The following is a 22,718-nucleotide window of genomic DNA, read 5'->3' on the forward strand; positions in this document are numbered from 1 at the left end:
TCAGCTTCAAAAAACTGAAGGAAAATCTGAATCATCAACTGATAAATCACTACAACTAAATTTTACAGTAAACAACACTAAGTGTTTTTTGGCATATGACATAGAAATTCAAAGAACTGAGTGACACAGACATAACAAAATGTCCATTACAATCTACTTATTTATATTAACAATGTTTCTCAGCTCTTATGACTAACAAAACATAAAATAGGACTTTTTTTCTGCTCGCAGTGCCTCACAATGAGGATATCTCATGTACACCTGCAGCCATGCCATCCGAGGGTCCTCTGCAGTTGGGACAGGTATTAGGACACAAGAAAACTGCCAGAGCTGTGGCACATGGCAAACGGGGCAACTGCCTCATTAGATGAATGGGTGCTCCCTGAACATGATCCAACTACACACTGCAACACAAGCTCCTGGAGCCTGCTCTGCCTCTGGGCAAGGAACAATGAGCTGGCTGTGTCCATGTGAAGGGTGGTGGTCACGTGGCCCAGATTTACGCAATCTGCCAGTCCACCTCCAAAACCCTGGTGACCTAGTACCAAAAATATGTGGATAGGCTCACAAGAAGGAGATCAAAGACATTCTCATCCAGTATGACCATACCATTCTGGTAGCTGCCTGCCTCCACAGCAAACCCCAAGAGTTAAGTGACCCTGGTGCCCATGATCACTTCCAGAAATTCTATCAAAAAGCCCATCATGAAGATCAGGATTCACCTTTCTAGTAAACAATGGTTGTGAGAGTTAAGGTTAAAAATAATCCTATATAATAAAAGCCTAATATGCTAAGTGTCTGGTTGGCCATTCAACCAATCAAAGCATAATATGCTAATGATATGCTAAACGCTGCTCAACCACTTACTATGATGTGCACTGACCACCAGGGGGCAGACAGTGGACTGGTCGACCAGTCACTATGACATGCACTGACCACCAGGGGGCAGATGCTCCAACTGGTAGGTTAGCTGGCTTCTGGGGTCTGGCCAATCAGGACACGCCCTGGAGCCCTCCCTGGTTGGTCAACCTCCCACATCCCTCCTCGCTCTCATCGTGCACTGGTGGGGTCCCTTGGCCTGGCCTGTGCCCTTTCACATTCGGCCCGATGGCAGAATGACCGGTCACCAGTGGTCCAGGATTGTGAGAGGGACATCCCCCAAGGGGTCCCAGATTGGAGAGGATGCAGGCTGGGCTGAGGGGACTGCCTCCTCCCCCCATGCACGAATTTTGTGCACCAGACCTCTAGTTTACTATAAAATAGCTCATAGAAAATTGAAAAGAATATTTAAAGTATCACATTTCTATCTTGCTTTAACAGAGTAATAAAAATCAAGATTTGCTAATAACCATTAATATTACAATTGATTTAAATTTTAAAAAACCAATACTATCATAGTAATGCTATTTTCATACCAAGAAAAAGATATTAAAAAGATTTGAGCCGAAACATGTTTGGCTCAGTGGATAGAGCGTAGGCCTGCGGACTCAAGGGTCCCAGGTTCGATTCCGGTCAAGGGCATGTACCTTGTTGTGGGCACATCCCCAGTAGGGGGTGTGCAAGAGGCAGCTGATCGATGTTTCTAACTCTCTATCCCTCTCTCTTCCTCTCTGTAAAAAATCAATAAAATATATTTTAAAAAAAAGATTTGAGAGTTCATTATAAAAGTTTATTTACATCTTGAAACGTGGGGTTCGGGGTGCAGACTTTTCTTCAGTGGGCCCTTGCCCTATGAAGTTTGAAGAATAACTTGCAGACTAAAGGCTTCTTTAATAAAAATGTGGAAGTTTACTGGAAGCATATACAAACTCCATCTGGGCAGGGCTGTCCCCAAAGGGCCCCCCCTGGGGAGGGGCGCCCAAATGGGAAAAGCCTGCTTTCTCTCTAATGGGAAAAAAAAATCAATGCAAAAATCTGAAATCTGCTGAGTCTGTCTCTGGGTTTATAAAGGCTGCAGTTCTTTATCTGAACCTGACCTTTGTAATTGGACCCTTCCTTAATTTAGGATCCCCATGCTTTCCTCATCAGTCACTCTGCTACATAGTATTAGTTTCAAAGCTTGTGGTGCCCCTCACTTTATCTCCTCCTCATCCTGTAACATTTCTTTATCCTCTGTTAAAGCATTCTGTTCTCTTGGAGCTGTTTCTGCCCTTCACATATCCATCTTATCTGTTCAAGTTGGAGTTGCTTTTGATCTACCTTATGGTTGCCTTGATTACTCAGGCCAGAGATACCTCTGTCCTTGGTTTATGTCTGTTTTAATTGCTCAGCCAGAAATGTCTCCATCCTTTCTGCCACTACTTCCTGTTTGCCTAATTAAGCTAGCTAGCTAACTCTTATCAATCTGATTGGTTTATATGAGGATTTAAAAAGAAAATTATTGATTTCAGAGAGGAAAGGAGGGGGAGAGAGAGAAAGAAACATCAATGATGAGAGGGAATCATTGATTGGCTGCCTTCTGCACACACTCAATGGGGATAGAGCCCACAACCTGAGCATATGCCCTGACTGGGAATCAGAAATCAAACTGTGACCTCCTGGTTCATAGGTCGATGCTCAATCACTGAGCCATGCCAGCTGGGCTATGACGGTTTTTAAAATAAATTTCATCTTTGAAACAAAAACTTCTGAGCCCGGCCAGCATGGTTCAGTGGTTGAGCTTCAACGTATGAACCAGGAGGTCACGGTTTGATTCCTAGTCAGGGCACATGCCTGAGTTTTGGGCTGAATCCCCAGTGCGGGGCATGCAGGAGGCAGCTGATCAATGACTCTCTCATCATTGATGTTTCTATCTCTCTTTCCCTCTCCCTTCCTCTCTGAAACCAATAAAAACGTATTAAAAAAAAACACAACAAAAAACACCACTTTGCCCTAACCGGTTTGGCTCAGTGGATAGAGCATCAGCCTGCAGACTGAAGGGTCCCAGGTTCGATTCCGGTCAAGGGCATGTACCTTGGTTGCGGGCACATCCCCAGTAGGGGGTGTGCAGGAGGCAGCTGATCAATGTTTCTCTCTCATCAATGTTTCTAACTTTCTATCCCTCTCCCTTCCTCTCTGTAAAAAACAGGGAGTAGGGGAGGCTGGGGGAAGGTCAATGGGGAAAAATAAAGAGATATATGTACTACTATGTGTAATTCTTAAAACAATAAAATAAAATTTAAAAAAATAAAAATAAAAATTCTAAAGAAATTGCATACTGTTTTCTCAGACTATAAAATACATAATTTGGCCGAAACCGGTTTGGCTCAGTGGATAGAGCGTCGGCCTGCGGACTCAAGGGTCCCGGGTTCAATTCCGGTCAAGGGCATGTACCTTGGTTGTGGTCACATCCCCAGTAGGGGGTGTGCAAGAGGCAGCTGATGGATGTTTCTCTCTCATCGATGTTTCTAACTCTCTATCCCTCTCTCTTCCTCTCTGTAAAAAATCAATAAAATATATTAAATAAAAAAAAAAAGATTTCCTTTAAAAAAAAAAAATAATAAAATAAAATACATAATTTGATTACATGACTATTTAAGATTAGAAAAACTAAATTCAAATTTTTAGTGTAAATCATTAATATGCATCAAGTATCTACATAAATAAGTGAGATGGATTAGGTATGTACATATAAATACATAAATAGATTTTTCAAATAGCAAATTGGATTTTCTAAAATTGTTCAGATATTTCAGTCACCTCTAATGCAAAGAAATACAAAGTAATGCTGCATAGCTTAGGAAGTAGTAATTAAAATTATACCCTAGGGCAGTGATTCATTCATATATATATACATACATATATATATATATATATATATATATATATGAATACCAGTTAATTGAATAGTTTAAGGGTGGAGTTTAAAAAAAATTAAAAAAACAAACAAAAAAAACACTGAGACTGAAAAATTTGAGTTATTATTATTAAACATTAAAAAAATTTTAAGAGAATTTTGGTTTTAAATATGGGTATTTTGCTGTTCTTCTCTAGAGCATCTTATTTTCTGGCATATATCATCAGTTGGCTCAAACTCTTATAAAAACAGTTTTTTTTATCACATGACCCAACAATTCTACTCTTAGAGATATACCCAAAAGAACTGACAATAGGTACTCAAACAAATACCTGTACACTAATGTCCACAGTAGCATACTGACAATAGCCAAAAGATTATTCCATTTATAAGAAACTAGAGGCCCAGTGCATGAATTTGTGCACAGGTGGGGTCGGGCCAGCCTGCCCCAATTGGGGCCAGGGCCAATCGGGGCCGGGCAGGCCGGGGGCAGGGGGGCGCGGTAGGGGATGTGAGAGGTTGGCTGGCAGGCCCCACCCCTGATTGGGGTTGGGAGCACCGATCGGAGCCGCAGTGCACGTCAAAGCCACCGGTCGTCCTCTGTTGTTCCAGCATTCCAGTTGCTTGGCTTTTATATATATAGATCAGAGGCCCAGTGCATGAAATTTGTGCACGGGGGGGGGGGGGGAGACCCTCAGCCTGGCCTGCACCCTCTCCAATCCAGAACTCCTCGGGGGATGTCCAACTGCCTCTCACAATCCAGGACTGCTGGCTCCTAACCGCTCACCTGCCTGCCTGCCTGATCACCCCTAACCACCTCTGCCTGCCTGCCTGATCACGTAACTGCTCCCCTACCAGCCTGATTGCCCCTAACTGCTCCCTTGCTGGCCTGATTGCCCCTAACCACCTCTGCCTTGCCCCGCACCCAGGACCCAGGATTCCTTCCTCCAGCTGGTCGCAGGCACCCTGGATCCGGGCTTCCCTCCCTCTGGTTGGCCACAGGCACCCAGGAACCGGGCCGGCCGCAGCCACAGGGGACCGTGGGTGGGCGGCTTCGCCTGGGCTGCAGCTGCAGGCGCCCACGACCGCGGGTGGGCAGCTTATCCTGATTCTGGGTCGCAGGCATAGGCATTGGCACCGAGACCACGGGGTGGGCGGCTTGTCCCTCTCCTGGGCCACAGGTGCAGGTGCAGCCGCTGGCGCCTGGGACTGTGGGACGGGCGGCTTGTCCCTCTCCTGGGCTGCAGCCTGGCTGATTCCCACTCTCTCGCAAGCTCATTTGTGCCGGGCTGGTTCCCATTCCTCTCTCACAAGCTCATTTGTGCCTGGCTGGTTCCCATTCCTCTCTCGCAAGCTCATTTGTGCCTGGCTGGTCCCCAATTCCTCTCTCCCCAATGTTGGGTGTCTGAACCATTACAGCATGAAGGTGTTGACCATTTGTATACTAGCTCTTTATTATATAGGATATCCAGACCAGGAAAGCAGACTGTTAGTTGCCAGGTACTGAGGGGACAAGAGAATGAAGTTAACTGCTTAGAGGGTACAGGGTTTTATTTTGGAGTGATGAAATGTTTTGGAACTAGATAGAGGGTGTGGCTGAACAATGTCAGGAATGTATCATATGCCACTAAATCAGCTGTCGCCAACCTTTCAGACCTCATGGAACACCAGTTGGCAACCATTGCACTAAATTGTTTAGGGTCAAATAGTTCATTTTATGTTAAATGACTTTCACCTCAATAAAGAAGAAAGAAGCAAAGAAAGAAAACAGAAAGGAGGGAGGGAGAGGTAGCTATTAAGACAAAGCAGACTTTCAGAACAAGGAAACTTTGCTGAAGAGGAACATTACATAACTATACACAATTCAACAAAAATACATACAATCCTTAATGTATATGCACCTACAACAGAGTATTGAAATATATGAGGCAAAAACTGATAAAACTGAAAGGGGAAATGGATGAATCCACTATTATATCTGGAGACTTCAACACCTCTCTTTAGGTAATTAACCTTTTGCACTCAGATGTCGAGTGTGACTTGACACGGTTAGCATTAGAATAAAGAAATTGAGAAAAAAGCAAGCGAGTGCAAAGGGTTAACAAATGAAATAGGCAGGAAATCAGTAAGGACACAGCTGACTTGAATAGTACCATCAATCAACTAGTTCTAACTGGCATTTATAGAATACTCACGCTGTCCAACAACAGAATACATATACTTCTGAAGCTCAAATGGAGCACTCCTCAAAACACTCGACTTTCTGGGCCATAACACATAGACCCTAACCAACTTACAAGAATAGAAATCATACAAAATGTTTTGTTTTGTTTTTTTATAAACTTTTTCTTTTCTTTTTTAAATATATTTTTATTGATTTCAGAGAGGAAGGAAGAGGGAGAGAGAGACAAAAACATCAATGATGAGAGAACCATTGATCCGCTGCCTCCTGCAACGCCCCTCACTGGGGATTGAGCCCGAAACCTGGACATGTGCCCTTGACTGGAATCAAACCCAGGACCCTTCAAGTCCTCAGGCTGACACTCTATCCACTGAGCCAAACCGGCTAGGGCCATACAAAATATGTTTTGAGACCACAATGGAGTTAAACTAGATATCAGTAACAGAAAGATAGCTGGAAAATCCCCAAATATTTGGAGATTAAACCACACACATCTAAATAACGCCATACTGTTTTCCACTGCGGCTGTACCAGTCTGCATTCCCACCAGCAGTGCACCGTGGTTCCTTTTTCTCCAACAATCTCCATTTTATTAACATCTGAAAATAACAAATTCTACCTTATGCTTATACTTGAAGTATTTCTATTAGAAGCACTGAGGCATTAAATTGAAGCAATTTAATAACATGTCGGAGGTGGCAACTAGCTGATAGAACAATTTCACATAACCAACAGAGAATATTTCTTTCCCTAAATGTTAGCAATAGTCAGGAAAATAAAGAGCATGTTTTCTGAATTTGTTCTTCAAGTCTCAGCTGAAATGTTACTTCAGGGAGGGCTTCCTTCACCCCCAGGATATGTTAAATTCCCTTGCAGTATAAACACAGAGCCTTATACCTCCTCCCTTCTGTCAACTACATTATACTTAGTTACTTACAGACTCCATGCTCCAGAAAGTCAAAGGCTTTTCTTATTCACTCAGCCCTTGCACAATGTCTGGCACAAAGCAGATGTTCAATAACTGTTGAATTTAACTGCATGGAATATGTGTTGTGCAGAAGGAACATAAAATTTTAGACATCAGTAACACAAACAAAAATCTACAGAAACTTTCTATATGTTTTTAAATGTCAGACAGAAAAAGTTTCATAAAATCTGTCAAAAATTTTTTTAATTTACACAAATCAAAAGGGATTTTTGCAAAAGAAAAACTTACCTAAGAGAAATGGGAATAACCAAAATTATCCAGCCAGGTCCCAGACCAATGGTTCTCAACCTGATTGCACATTGTCACCTGGGAAATTAGGCTGGAAGTAAAGCCCAGATGATTGATAGTACTTAAAATCTCTCCAGGTGATTCTAATGTTCCGTTAGGGTGAAATACAGCCTAAGACAAAAAACTCAAGAAACTATATCAAGTTTCATAACTATCAAGATCACTACAATAAACAGCAGGATATTAAAAACATAAAAAGGAGGGGAAAGCGAAATGGAGGGGTTTGTGACTAACCTAATGGTCTGCAATCTGGCCTACAGCGGAAAGCTGCAGGAGTTAAGGAGGAGATCCTGGCCGATAAATCCCTGGCTACTAGAACTGACCAGGATAGCAGAACTGCATTGCATTGGGCGTGCTCAGCAGGACATACAGAAATTGTTGAATTCTTGCTGCAACTTGGAATGCCAGTGAATGATAAAGATGATGATGATCGCTATCATGTTACTGGAAGGCGGGTCTAATCCAGATGCTAAGGCCCATTATGAGGCATAGCAATGCACCGGGCGGCAGCCAAGGGTAACCTGAAGATGATTCATATCCTTCTGTGCTACAAAGCATCCACAAACATCCAAGACACTGAGGGTAACACTCCTCTACACTTAGCCTGTGATGGGGAGAGAGTGGAAGCAGCAGAACTGCTGGTGTCCCATGGAGCAAGGATTTACATTGAGAAGAAAGAAGAAAAGACACCCCTGCAAGTGGCCAAAGGTGGGCTGGGTTTAACACTCCAGGGAACGGTGGAAGGTTCAACAGCTTGGATTTATTCTGACTTTGTCTGTTTTGTGGTTGCCCCCAGTGTCCTGGAAACAAATGTACTTTGTGCATAAGACATCATCTATGAATGATGAAGTTTTTTTCACCTTCAAAGTCTTATAAACATTTTGAATATTGTTCCTGAGATATTTGTTCTTCTGAGTTTACAATTTTCTTTCCAGGCATTTAATAACTGTTGAAATTGTTCTACTGTTGTTGTTAGTCTATATAGAATTTTGGTTAATTTTTGAGCGATTCTGTGGCTATTGTGAGACTTTAGCACTCTCCCACACACCCTCTGAGGCAGAACAACCCCAGTAGCCTCAGGCCAGTTGTTCTGCCAAAAGTTTTAAGGTGGATTCTAGAATGTTCCTTCTGTCTAGTTGAAACACATCCTAACTTGTTTTGCAAGCTCACTCAGAGGCCTATACCAAAAATTGCTGTTTTTTTCAGCAGTACGTTTAATTTATTTTTGTTATGGGAGGAATACTTACATATTTTAGAGGACCAAATTTTCAGTTGGAGGGCCTTTTATTCCAAGTTTGGTATTCAGAAGCACTAAAATAATGAAAAAAATGGTAGCCTGTGTACCCATGTGTCTTTTTAATAAGCTGTTTCCCTCCATAAAATTGTGTTGTTTTTAAAAAGGAAGTTTTAAAGTACCTATATTAAATCATCCTGTATTGAAAAGAATGTAAAGCTTGTTAACATGCTGTCGTACAAAAATGTGCTTTGACTTGTATTTCAGAAACTTAAAAAAAATAAAATGTTGAGAGAAAAAAGATAAAAAGGAAACTGGACAAACATTTATCTAAAACCAGTAAGTTTTGTAATAAATTAGAGACATTTATAATTGACTAGAGGCCCGGTGCATGAAATTCAAGCACTTGGGGAGGAGGAGGTCCCTCAGCCCTGCCTGCACCCTCTTGCAGTCCGGGAGCCCTTGGGGATGTCCAACTGACAGCTTAGCGCTGACGGACATCCTATCGCTGCCACAGAGGCAGGAAAGGCTCCCGCCACCGTCGCTGCACTTGCCAGCCATGAACTCAGCTTCTGGCTGAGTGGTGCTCCTGTGTTGAGCATCTGCCCCCTGGCAGTCAGTGCACATCATAGCGACCAGTCATTCCTCCATTCGGTCAATTTGCATATTAGCCTTTTATTATATTGGATAAGTAAAACAGAACATAAACAAGGAGTACAGTATACAAAATCAATTTATAAATTAGATAATATACTGTTAAAACCATAAGGAATCTACAGAGACATTCACACTATCAAGATGTATACTTTATTCAAATTAATTCACAGAGTCTCTACATGCCAAGAAAACTAGGCACAGAAACGAAACAAGACAGCATTTTCCATAAATAGCATGGAGACAAATGGTAAGCCAAATGGAAAACAAAATGACTCTCATGATCATTCACTGGAATTAATTCCAAGTGGATTGAAGGCTTAACTAGAGATTGCAAAACTGTGTTACTTTAAAAAGACAGTATAGGAGAAACCTTTATGATTTCAGATTAGCAAAGGATTTCTTAAACTAGACCAAAAGTCAATAAGCACAAAGGAAAAGACTGATATTTTTTATTTATGTTGAAATTAAATCTTTTATTCATCATAATATACCATTTAAAGGAAGGAAAAAGGTTACAAATTTGGAGAAGATATTTGTAACCACATGAATGGTAACAAATAAGCATTTATAACAACTTGTATCTGTTAGGTCTGATCAAATAATTGAATCGATACCCCCTCCCCTGGGAACTGACCTTTAGGCCACTTCACAATAGACATTCCCTTCTGCTTAGACCACATTCCACTTGCTAAAACCACATTCCACTTGCTATGTCATTATCTCTCCCCTCCAGATCTTCCCAGGATCCGGACCTGCAGAGAATTCGCCGCCCAGAAAAAGCCCGCCTAGAGTCCTTTAAAAACCTCTGACTCCCCCACCCTTTTGGGGCTCAGCCCATCTGGTATCCAGATGATCTAATCTACACTAATAAAAGAGAAACATGCAAATTAACCACCACTCTGATCTGTACACAAGCCACGCCCACAAGCCAATCAGGAGCAAGTATGCAAATTAACACAACCAAGATGGCGCCAACCACGGAGCTGGAGCAAGCAAGAGGCTTGGGCTGCCCCGGCAATGGAGGAAGCCAAGCTTCCCGCCCATTCTGGCCAGCCCTGGCCTCCACTCAAGGCTACAAAGTTTCAATTATAGAAGATAAATAAATCCTAGATACTTACTTTTGGCCAGCCCTGGCCTCCACTCAAGGAGGCACTGAAAAAACAAAAAAGAAAAAGAAAAAAAGGAGGGGCTGGGACCTTGGGTCACCGGGGGGTGGGAGTTGGGAGGCGGAGGTGATAGGCCAGGATGGGATGGCAGGGGCCGTTGGGGGTAAGCAGACCAGCAGGGGGGCCAGTTGGGGATGAGCAGGCCATCAATGGGGGTCAGTTGGAGGTGATCAGGATAGCAGGGGGGGACAGTTTAGAGTGAGCAGGCCAGGAGGGGAGCAGTTGGGGGTGAGCAGGCAATGGGGAGGGAAGATGGGGGCGAGCAGGCCAGCAGGGGGTGAGTAGGCTGGCACGGGGGGCAGTTGTGGGCTAGCAGCCGGCAGGCAGAAACCGGCAGTAGGACATCCTTCGAGGGGTCCCAGATTGGAGAGTGTGCAGGCCGGCTGAGGAACACCCCCTCACCGTGCACAAATTTCGTGTACAAAGCCACTAGGAAATTTATAAGCCCTTACCACTTTGGCCTCATGCATTCTTCCTTAAGCGGCCCTAACAGCATCCAGAATATATAAAGACTTCCTATGAATCAACGTCTCTTTTTCTTTTCTTTAAAATTGAATTCTAAACATTGTATATAAAAATTGGCTGGCTAATCTGTCTCTGGATGATGTCATTCTTCTTCCAGACAAGACTTACATTTGCTTCTGGTAAACATCTAATCTAAGAGCACTGGCAACTGGTTCATAATTAAGCTTAATGAATCCAATCAGGGATAGAGATCATTTGAAACTGGACTTCAGTGTTTGTGAAGGTCGGTTTATTTCCTGCTCACTGTTACTGCTAAGGTGTACCATAGTCTCAACCAAAACCCTGGGATTTACCTGAGTCCCTTATCCTTGAACTCTAATTTTTGAATCCCCTAACCACAGGGTTTGTCAAAAGCTCTACTCAAATTCTCAGTTTCTCAACCACTGCATTAGGAATTAGAGGATCTCTTTAGGGGTAAAGTGGTCCCAAATAATTGTCTTGTGTAATTGAGCTTCCCTCTTTTCTAGGATCTTGATTTTGAAATACTTCACTGCCTTGGTAGCTTTCAGTGATTTCAAATAGTTATACTTTTTATCTAGCTCTTCTAGTATTTTCAGCAGGAGAGTTGATACAAAACAACTTAGTTTCTAATCACCCTTGTGAGTTTTTTTAAATAGTATATATCATTATTCAATTGGAAAGTCTAGAAAAGGGGTGAGGGACCTTTTTTCTGCCAAGGGCCATTTGGGTGATTATAACATCATCCCTGGGCCATACAAAATTATCAATTTAAAAATTAGCCTGCTATATTTGGTCAAACTTTTAATTAACTCACCCCTCATGCCTTGGCATGGCCAGACCAAATGATTTTGGGGCCTTATACAACCTGCGGGCCAGATGTTCCCCACCCTGGTCTAGAAGCAAGAACACTCCAGTAGCAGTAAGCACCAAAAGCACAAAAATTTTGGTTTTTAAATGCCATTCCCATTAAAACAAACCAGTACTCCTTGGAGAAATGGCTGATTCCAGGTCTCAGGTTGGGAGATACAAATCACCTTGCCATCAACAGAATTTTTGTCACACCACAAGTTCCTATGTTGAAACTTACTCCCCCACCTGAAAGTAATATATTGTATGACAACTGTAATTGAAAAATAAAAAAATTATTTTAAAATAGAAAAAAAAAAAAAAGAAAGAAACCTAACCCCCAAATGTGATGGTATTTGGAGGGCCTTTGGGAAGTAATTAGGCCACAACAGAACCCTCATGAACAGGTTTAGTGCCCTTAGGAAAGAGACCCCAGAAGCCTGGCTCTCCTCCTTCTGCCTCTTTCACTGTGAGGGTACAGTGAAAAGATGGCGGTCTATCAACTAGGAATGGGGTCTTCAATGGTCACCAAATCTGTGGGTGCCTTGATCTTGGACTTCCCAGCCTCCAGAACTGTCATAACTTTATGCTGTGAATAAACTACCCAGCATATGGTATTTTGTTACAGCAGGGGACTATGAGAGTATACAGTGACAATTAAGTTGCTCTCCCACTTTTGACCCTCAGCTATCCAGCTCCTCTCCCTAAAGACAATCTCTGTAAACTAGGATTCTGTGTATCCTTCAAGATTTAAAGCATATGTAAAACTAGGAATTAGCCCAAAGCAACAAACACAAGTGAACTCAGGCCAAAATTTGCCTATTCTGATCACTCAGATGGGTATATAGGAGATGGTCAACTAGGCTGTACTTCAAATGTGTACGCATGTTCTCTCACCAACTCTACTTCTGTTCAAGCCAATATTTGATAGGCACTTTATTCTTATTAAGGGAGTTCAACACTAGACTGGCCCAGTGGACAACAAAGAAAAACATGATCCTTTCTCTCAAGCTTATACTTTTGCTGAGTAGGCAAAGTAGAAAAAAAAAAAATTTTCCCAAGATAACCCACTCTCTAATGTCTTCCCTGATCTCCTGAATTCTGCCTAAAATTGAGCTTTGTGGCTCCTCCCCCTCCCCTCCACCATCACCATCCCATCAAATCTGCTTTTTTCCTGAATTTTCTCAAGTTCAGTTCAAGGTACCGACACTCAGGGGTGGGGTTAAATAAAAACCTACCAGTAATTTTTACATTCATCCCACATCCAATAGATGAGCAAATTCTAACTGTATATCCTAAATATTTCTAAAATCATCCTTATCCTCTCTATCCCCATTTCCACTTAGTTGTAAATCCACATCATCTCTCACCAGGGTCATTAACTGGCCTCCATATCTAAGTCCCTTCCCTCCAATTCTTACTCCAAATCACTATTCTGAATGCTCCCCGTAGGCATGGCAAATGGCCCTTTGCTAATCTGCCCTCTAACTTACCTCTCCCTCACTCCTGCATCCCATTCCGATATAACAGTATCTCTTCTTCCAACCACTCTGAACTTTTTTCAGGTACCTCCACCTATGTTCCACACCTTGTAAATGCAGTTAACTTTACTTGGATTGCCTTCCTTTTCCTAATCCTATACCAACCCATCCACTAACAAGACCTGATACCCTCCCTGACCAGTTCATCACTTCCCCACTCTGAACTGTTAATCACTCCCTCCACTGTGACATCACAGATCTTGTACTAGTACATACTTCTATTCTATTATTCCTTGCTGTTGCTGTATTTAACCTAAAATATAAGTAAATGTGGTATTCTTTGAAGTCCTCATACAGTTTTATAAACTTGGTATCCAACCCAACGCATACCAAAACAAACATTTAAAAAGGAGGAAAAACAAACACAAAACAAAATAAATGTTTGTTGTATAACTGAGTGAAGCTTTATCTTTTTCTCCATATTCCCTTCCTCTTTTCTTCACTTTTATGATTAGTGCCCTACAACCATGAATCACGACCCTGTCTAAATTATAAGTTAGTAAGATGATTTCAGAATTCTGATGCCATGGAAAGAGACAACTCTACCCAAAGGCTAAATCAGTGAAGTCCCTAAGTAAAAATAGCAATTTTCCAACAGAACCTCAACTCCAAGAGAAGTATCTCTTTCCAGTACAAACTCATGTCTTCTTGCTTCCCATCCCAAAAGAGTGACAGGTTTCTAAATGAATTACAAGGTTCCTTCATCCTCAGCAGGCCCAATTTAATCAGTTTGAACATTTTTTTGTTTAAGATAAAACAAGTTTCACTACTAGGATGTCTTTATCGGAGTCTGAGATGCCTGGGGGCAAAGACTTAAGTCTGTAAGCCTTCTTGTGTAGCTTATGTTTCTCTGAGTGTCTCTTGAACACTACTCATTTTAGGACTGCTTGACTTTAAACCTTACTTTCTCTTATTCTGATACTCATTCATCACTTGATATTTATTTAGCACCTACTCTGTGCTGCACACTATACCAGAGCTCTGGGACCATCGCCCATAATTTTCTTACTTGCCTGTCCTAACTTGTTACCTGACTTATGGCCTAAATGACAACCAGGATGGTGTGGCATGGCTACACTTGACCCCTGTTTATCCTGTGCTGGGACCAAGACCCGCAAGCCCTCATCTTCCAGTCCCGTGGAAAGGGCACCATAAATTTATACTAACTCAAAAGGTGCCCAGCTGAGACTACAGCATTTAATAAATTATCACCTTTTTTCTCTAATTTTTCTTCTCTCTCTGTTAATATTCTTATTTTGTTTTAAAATTTTTACCTAGCTTCTATTTTTAAAAAAATATATATTTTTATTGATTTCAGAGAGGAAGAGAGAAGGATAGAGACATAGAAACATCAATTTTGAGAGAGAATCATTGTTCAGCTGCCTCCTACATGCCCCACACCGGGAATCAAACCGTGACTTCCTGGTTCATGGGTCAATGCTCAACCACTGAGCCACACCGGCCGGGCACCTAGCTTCTTTTATAAAGTTGAACATATAATTTTTTTCCTTCTCCCTCTTAAAAAAACACCAACAACCGAAAACTAAAACATCAGACATTACCTGTTTTCTTATTCATATACAGCTCCCAATACAGTGTCTGTGTGTCAGCAGTTCTACAGAGAAAAAAGCGTTTCTCATCTCTGCTCTACTGGCACTTTCCGGAATTACAAACTCTATGCTAAATAATTGTGGCAGGTGACAAAACACTTTGCTTGGTCATAAATCACAAGGTAGAAAGAGGGCTTGGTAGAAGCTGAACCTAAAGTAAACACAGACATTCTTCTGACAAATTCGAAGAAGATATAATCAGAACTGAAAGGGAAGCTTGGAGTACTGTGAGGGGGAATTTGAAGAAAATGCTGGGCAAGGTAGGTCCAGCACCAGTTAAAGTAAAAAATCTAATACTTGCCCTATCTGGTTTGCCTCAGTGGATAGAGCGACGGCCTGTGGACTAAAGGGCCCCAGGTTAGATTCAGGTCAAGGGCACATTCCTGGGTTGTGGGCTCGATCCCCAGTAGGGGATGTGCAGGAGGCAGCCGATCAATGATTCTCTCTCATCATTGATGTTTCTCTCCCTCTCCCTTCCTCTCTGAAATCAATAAAAACATATTTTTTAAAAATCCAATACTAAATACTCAAGAACCAACTCACACAGACAAGAGGTGTGTGGAAAACATGATAGTGGAGGGGCAAATCATTTCTGATTACCCCAGTGTGGGGCTGATCACTCCAATTCCTGTAACTATATATGTGGTACCCAATCCAGACTTGTTCTTGTAATGCTTATCTTACTTGCTTGGTAATTTCCTTGGCTGTCTATTTCATCTTTATAATCTCCCTCTGGCAGGCAAAATTTAAAAAAACACACAATCTCATGCATCAATTTTGATATTTTTCTAGTGTTAATTTATTTTCCAAGGTAGGTTAACTCACTGGCACAGTATACTAACATCATGTTCTCAGCAATTATATTTATCGCCTAAAAACAGTCTTAAGTGTTATACAAATAATACATAAGCTCAAGATCAGTTTAATAGTAATGAGACTGTTTCCCCAGGGTTGTATCTCATTTTGTGAATGGCAAAGCTAAGGCCAAACAATGAAGGTAATGACCTTTTCCTAAAATCAAAAACACACTTCTAAAATAACAAGCATCTTATAATACATACATGCCACAAAATGGGCATCTATATAGTGCTCTATATTGGCAAGTGTCATACACGCTTACCTTATTTAAGCTCCACAATGTTTATTTTACAGGGAGTAAAACAGTATTTACAGGGAGTAATTCCTGAGGGAATTAATATTTATTGAATACCTACTGTTCTATGATCGATGATGAATATAAAAAATTTAACACATTATATGCCAGCAACTTCATGATGCACACTGGTTTTTAAAATGTGCCTGCCAGAGAGGAATAGGTGAGATTATTTATTAAATAAAAGATTTTAGGGATCTTGTCAGAATTCAAATTATTACTCATCAGGTCTTGGGTAGGACCCGAGTTTCCTAAGAAGCTCTTAGGTGACGCTGGTGCTATTAGTCTGCACTTAGTGTAAGCTGTAAAATTTATGAAGAATGAACCCTAGCTAGCACTACTAAAATAACAAGCATTACAGTGCTGATGTGCCGGGCATCTCTCACATCCTTTCACCTTCAATGACTCTGAAGTAATACTATTATCATTTCTACTTGACAAACAAGACGAAGGCACAGAAAAGTGAACTTTTAATAGATCGCAAGTCTGATATGTGGGGAACCAGGATTCAAACGTAGGTAGACTGGACCCTGCAGGGCACTATTAACCATTACACTTATATCTAAGTTAACAGTCAGATCAGAACTCAAAGCCAGGGTCAGTGACCTTCGGTACCAACCTTCCAGGCCTAGTTCTGCTATAACGATTGTGTCGGGGCCACATGATGCCATAGGGCAGGGAAAGGAGAAAACAGAGCCTTCCTCTCAGCAGAGCAGGTGGGGAAGGGTCGGCAGTGTCCTGGATCTTCGCGCGAGAGGTCCGAGGGCTGGCTATCGGCGGAAGTAAGAGGGCGGGGCCTGCGCCAGGGAAAGGTTCCGGGCGGGACGGTACCAACGTGCGCCGGGAAGGGGTTTTAGGGTTAGGACTACGTGGCTGCTTCCGCGCCCTGTGCCGAGGCTGAGCAATCCTCACTCCCGCACTCGGCTCTCTTGAGTTGTGCGTGCTGAGTAGCGGGGCTCTCTTAGGTCACAACCGTCTCCTTAGAGACGCTTCCTCCCGCCCCTCAGTCGAGTGGGAAGCCCCGGAAATGGCGGCCCAGCGGTACCTGGCCAGTCGGGTGGGAAGAGTGTCCAGTCGCTTTACCAACTCCACTGCGCCCCACGCAAATCCACCCATTCCTTCGCCGCCACCGTAGCCCTTACCAGCTCTTTGGGCGGCTTCTCCTGGGTTTTTCCAAACAGCCCCATGGCTTATTGAACTCGCCTTGCCCCTTCCGGCTTTTCGTTCCCTGCGCCCAGGCAGGTCACGGGCAGCCGCCTGGGCGGGGCCGCGAGAGGGAAGGAGTCCGACGCCCAGAGCAGGGAGCGGCCGCAGTTAGGGCAATACGCATGCGCAACACGGTCAGGCGGAGCTTTGTCCAGAAGATTGACGCAATTGCGCATATTCTGGGAGGGGATTTCTTAAGGGAGGCGGCGAAGTCGGTGTTTTTCCGTGCGATGTAGAAGGGAGTCATCAGAAAGGTAGGAGTTTATTGACGACACCTGGTGGTTACAGCTGCTCCTGGTACCTCACCTACACCGGGATGTTGTGCCGGAAATCTGAATCTCCGCCCAGACAAGGTTCAATTACAACCACTTTCCAAACAGCTTCACCTGAGTCCTTTAGGCGACTCACAGGCAGCAACCAGATGAGTTGCTCCTCCCCTATGTTGTCACCACCATCACCTGGTCCCTAAAACCTGAGCATCCCCTTCTTACCAGTTGCCAGCGATTGTAAACTTTTCAATACACTGAACTCCAGCCTTTTGTTTTCCATCCCAAGTATCCCAGCTTTTACTCAGGCCGAAGCCATTTCAAACGTGGGTGATATTTGTGTGTGTGTTCCTATGCTCCAAATGGACTGTGACCTTTATCAGATTCTCAGAAGAATCCGAGACTAAAACGATCTTCTAGACCCCTTTTAGTTGGCCAGTCAATGGTTGAACTACACGGGTAAGCTGGTGGTTAGTCACCTCACTTCATGATGGTGAAGAGACCACTCATTTAGTGCAGCAACCCCATACCTTCTCATCCTCTTATATAATAAAAGGCTGATATGCAAATTGTCCCCTCTATTAGGAGTTCGACCAGAGGGCAGGGCTGGCCAGCCAACCTCCCAGCCGCTGATCGAGGCAGGGCGGACCCAACCTGTGCACGAATTCATGCACCGGGCCTCTAGTGGGAATATAACATGGTACAACTACTTTGAAAACGTATTGGAACTTCTTAAAATACTAAACATAAACCTAACTTAAGTCATTTCACTGCTAGCTATTTACCCAAGAGGAGAAAAATTATATGGCCTTACAAAGACTTGTACACAGTGTTCATAGCTTCTTTATTTGTAATAGACAAGAACTAAAAATAATTCAAATGTCCATCAACAGGTAAATGGATAAAACCAATTATGATAGATTCATACAATGGAATACTACTCAGCAATAAAAAGACCAAGCTTTTGATATGTGCATCAACATGTATGAACCTCAAAGTAATTATGTTGAGTGAAAGAAGCCAGAAAAAAAAGTCTATAATGTGTATGATTTCATTTATATAGTATTCCAGAAAATGGAAACTATAGTGACAGAAAGTAAATCAGTGGTTGCTAGGAGATGGGTTGGCTTGGAAAAGGAGGAGGAATTACAAAGAGACAAAAGGGAGCTTTTACAGATTATATAAATTATCTTAATTGTGGTGTTGGTTTCACAGTTGTATACGATGTCAAAACAAACTGGGCCCTTAATATGTTCAGTTAATGTCAATCATACTCAATAAAGTTCTTTTCAAAATAGCAGCATATATTTATTGTAAAAAGTAAACCCCCCATTTATACTTCCTTATGGGTAAAGGTCACAAAGGATTCACACCAACTAGTGTCAATCTATACATATAAAAGCCTAATATGCTAATTGCCCCTCTGACCATTTGACCAGTCACTATGATGTGCACTGACTACCAGGGGGCGCACGCAGAACATGGCAGGCGTTTACCGTGATGGGATGGTGGAGCAGGTGAGCGGGGGTGCCAGACCAAGGCTGGGCACTCGGTGCTGTCATTGGAGCAAACCTCTGGTGATTACTGAAAATTCTTTGCTCCCGCGCACTGCGGTCCCACTGGGCACTCGCACCTGCTGCCAGCACCAGAGTTGCCTCTCACACCCGCTGCCAGTGCCTGGCACTGGCCCTGATTGCCCCTCAGGGCTACTCCACCTCCCCCTGCTCCTGAGAGGCGATCGGGGCAGCAGCTACCGCTTGCACCCGCTGACAGCGCCGGCCCTAATTGCTCTGCACCATCAGCGGGTGTGAGTGGGGCTGGTGCTGTCAGTGTGTGGGAGCGGTGGCAGGAGCGGGGCTACCAGCAGATGGGATAGGGGATGGGGGGGCCGCGGCGGGAGGGGCCAAGACCCGCCCCTGTGCCCACTGCAGCCTCGCGGCCCACAGTTCGTTTCAAGGTGCACGAATTCATGCACTGGGCTCCTAGTTAAATTATAATTATAGACACAGTTTGAAATACCAACAGTATATAAGTGCATCCTATTACCTAAATCCTTGCTAACAATTATTACTATAAGTATTATTTTTAATTTTCATTTCTAAATGAGCACCTTTTTGTATATTTGTTGGCTACTTTAATTTCTTCTGTGAATTGTCTCTTTGTATCCTTTGTTCATTTTCCATAGAATTGTCTCTCTTCCTGCCACCTTCCCCACTTTCCTTCCTACCTTCTCTCTCTCTCTCTCTCTCTCTCTTCTCTCTCTCTCTCTCTTTTTAAATGGGAAGGAGCTCTTTGAAAATGAGGGTTCTGTGGAATGTTTTAAGGACTTCTTCACCTTATCCATTTTTTTTTTTTTTTGAGAATGAACTATAAGCCACTGGACTTCCAATTAGTCAATGGTATTTATTGAATGTTTACTATGTTTCAGACATGCTACAGACTAGGAAAACTGCAGTGAACAAAAAAGAAACTCATACAATCCTGTGAGAAAAACAGTGGTGATAAATAAAAATGATGGTAATAAGCAAAATTGAGTAAATTACTACAAGTGTGCAAAACTCTAAATATTAAGAAGAACATGGTGATCAGTGAATCTTTCCTGAGCAGGTGATGTGTAAGCTGGGACCGGAAAGATGAACTAGCAGGGAGATGAAGAGTATCCAGTGCAAAAGAAAGAGCATGCACCCAAAGAGCCTTCCCAGTCTCCGGGTGGGGATTTTGGGCCCCAGGCATTTCAGTCCCTAAAGGTGACTTGTTCTGAAGTTGGTCATCAAGGGCAGAGGCCAGAGTGTGGAGGAAGGTTTAATTTGGCATGTGGCATCTCGGTGAAATACAGAGCCCTCTACTAGTAAACACATCAATGTAGTTGCTCCTCAGCAACTAGAAGGGCACTGTACATCTTCCACATTTTCTGGGCTCCAACCTCTGAGGAACGTATACCCTCTATTCATGTCCCGATATTGTGTTGGTGTTGGACAAAGCTTAAGCTGTGGGCAATGCTTTCTTCCTATTTGGACCTCATGAAGCATGCACCAGGTCCTCCCACCTGCTACGACTCACATCTGAGGGGGTGGGAAGAACTAAGTGAGCAGGCATGCTAGCTCTTTGCTCCTGCCAAGCACAGCAAGCGTTTAACAGGATCACAATTCCCTGCCATATGTCACATAGATGTTTATTCACACACATTTTTAAAGGCTGTATGTGCATTCTCTTCCTGATCCATGAAAAATATTGTAAATGCATGCATATCCTTGACTTGAGAAGTCCTGCAATGCCTGATGCTTTAAATCTTTCCCTGATTTTAACATGAAAAATAGGACTGTGTTTCCTCCATTCCCCAGGTTGTCCTTGCGTATTTCAGTTAAATTTCCAATTTTAGGGAGCTTCCTGGCTCACAACTATTCCCCACTTACCAGGTAGATTATTAAATGAAATGCTTTGGGCAAGAAAATCACAACCAATTCCTGGCAGGAATTTTGGCCTAATAAGACCAAGATATACTTTATTTCCTAAAATTCCTTATTTTATTTATTTATTTACTTATTTATTTTTATTGATTTCAGAGAGGAAGGAAGAGGGAGAGAGAGAAACACCAATGATGAGAGAGAATCATTGATTGGCTGCCTCCTGCACGCCCCCTACTGGGGATCAAGCCCACAATCCCGGCATGTGCCCTGACTGGGAATAGAACTGTGACCTCCTGGTTCTTAGGTTGACGCTCAACCACTGAGCCACACAGGCTGGGCAATACACTTTATTTTTTATAACAGATTTTTTTTTTAAAATTTCTTTATTGATTAAGGTGTCACATATTTGTCCTCATTCCCCCATTCCCATCCCACACCCCTCCCCACGGATGCCCCCACCCCCCTGTTGTCCTTAACCATTGGTTAGGCTCGTATGCATGTACACAAGTCCTTTGGTTGATCTCTCCCCCCTACCCCCACCCTCTCCTACCCTCCCTCTGAGGCCCGACAGTCCGATCGATGCCTCCTTGTTTCTGGGTCTGTTCTTGTTTATCAGTCTATGTTGTTCATCATTTCCCCTAGATGAGTGAGATCATGTGTTACTAGAAATATAAGAACCGAATGTGAGACGAGCAATAATAGTTATGCTGACAGGCAAATGAATCAGTCTGTAGTGAGTTTCTTTCTGGACCAACAGTTCTTTTGAGACCCAATTTCAATGTCCACCAGTTCCTTATGTGCACATGTCGGCACTGACTTTTCAGCTCTGGATGGTGGATAAATGGTGGTAATGCAGGTCCGACTCCCTCTGGTTTGGTCTCGCCTGGACGCAGGGGCACGGCTTCACCCGGACTCAGGGGCGCGCAGCCTCACCTGGACCTGGGACCCAGCATCACCCAGGCCCCGGGGCGCGTGGCCTCACCCGGACCCAGGGGTGCACGGCCTCGCCCGGACCCGGGATTCAGCTACACCCAGACCCAGGGGCACGTGGCCTCACCCGGACCCAGGGGCACATGGCCTCTCCTGGACCCAGGGGCGCAGCCTCACCCGGACCCAGGACCCAGCCTCACCTGGATCCAGGGGTGCACGGCCTCACCCGGACCCGGGACCCAGCCTCACCCGGGACCAGGGGCGTGTGGCCTCACCCGGACCCGGGATCCAGCCTCACCCAGACCCAGGGGCGCACGGCCTCACCCAGACCCGAGACCCAGCCTCACCCGGATCCAGGGGCGTATAACAGATTCTTAAAATGTTACATAAAAGTAACCTTTGGAAAGTTGAATTCCTTCCCATAACTTATAATTTTGGAGTGGATTTATCTTCACTTCTGACTAACCTGCAGATCCCACAGGCTCCTAACCACAGTTGAGACTTGAGATAAGGCAAAAAAAAAAAAAGACCTTCAGCTATCTCCTACCCATTTCCAACCTTCCTCCTCCAACCTTACAATGATACTTGTATTAGTTTCCTAGCGTGTGGTAATAAAGTATGACAACCCAGGATAAGTTTATCCTCTTATAATTCTGGAAGCTATTAGTCCAAAAGAAGGTGTCAGCAGGGCAGTGCTCCCTCTTAGACTCTGGTTAGAATCCTTCTCTGCCTTAGGCTAGCTTCTGGGGGTGGCCATCAGTCATTGGCATTCCTCAGCTTGCAGAGGCATCACTCCATCCTCTGCCTCTATCATCATAGGGTATTTGTATTACTCAGCTTGGGCTGCCATAACAAAATACCATAGACTGGGTGGCTAAACAATAGAAATTTAATTCCTCACAGTTTTGGAGGCTGGATATCTGAGATCAGAGTGCCAGCATCATCAGGCTGTAATGAGACCTCTCTCTCTGGCTTGGCCATCT

The 22,718-nt window shown here is 43.4% G+C and overlaps 1 protein-coding gene and 2 pseudogenes across 4 annotated transcripts in view; 2 read left to right on the plus strand and 1 right to left on the minus strand.

Annotated features, from left to right (window-relative positions):
• The window catches only part of CHMP3 (charged multivesicular body protein 3), a 47,842-nt gene extending 30,650 nt beyond the window's left edge, over positions 1–17,192 (minus strand). Inside the window, exon 1 of one of the 4 annotated variants that reach the window (XM_008155921.3) lies at positions 17,069–17,192. In XM_008155921.3, coding sequence (XP_008154143.1) covers positions 17,069–17,113 — 45 coding nt within the window. In that variant the 5' untranslated portion in view covers positions 17,114–17,192. Of the gene's footprint in view, positions 1–13,115; positions 13,155–16,545; positions 16,706–17,068 lie in introns of those variants that run through there. The other 3 variants (XM_028131805.2, XM_054728231.1, XM_054728230.1) reach the window with 3 other exon arrangements.
• Positions 270–620, plus strand: LOC114227868 (40S ribosomal protein S16-like; annotated as a pseudogene).
• Positions 7,444–8,060, plus strand: LOC114227867 (26S proteasome non-ATPase regulatory subunit 10-like; annotated as a pseudogene).
• Positions 17,193–22,718: the final 5,526 nt, after the last annotated feature.

Source organism: Eptesicus fuscus, chromosome 16, assembly GCF_027574615.1.
Source record: "Eptesicus fuscus isolate TK198812 chromosome 16, DD_ASM_mEF_20220401, whole genome shotgun sequence".
Classification (NCBI taxonomy): Eukaryota; Metazoa; Chordata; class Mammalia; order Chiroptera; family Vespertilionidae; genus Eptesicus; species Eptesicus fuscus.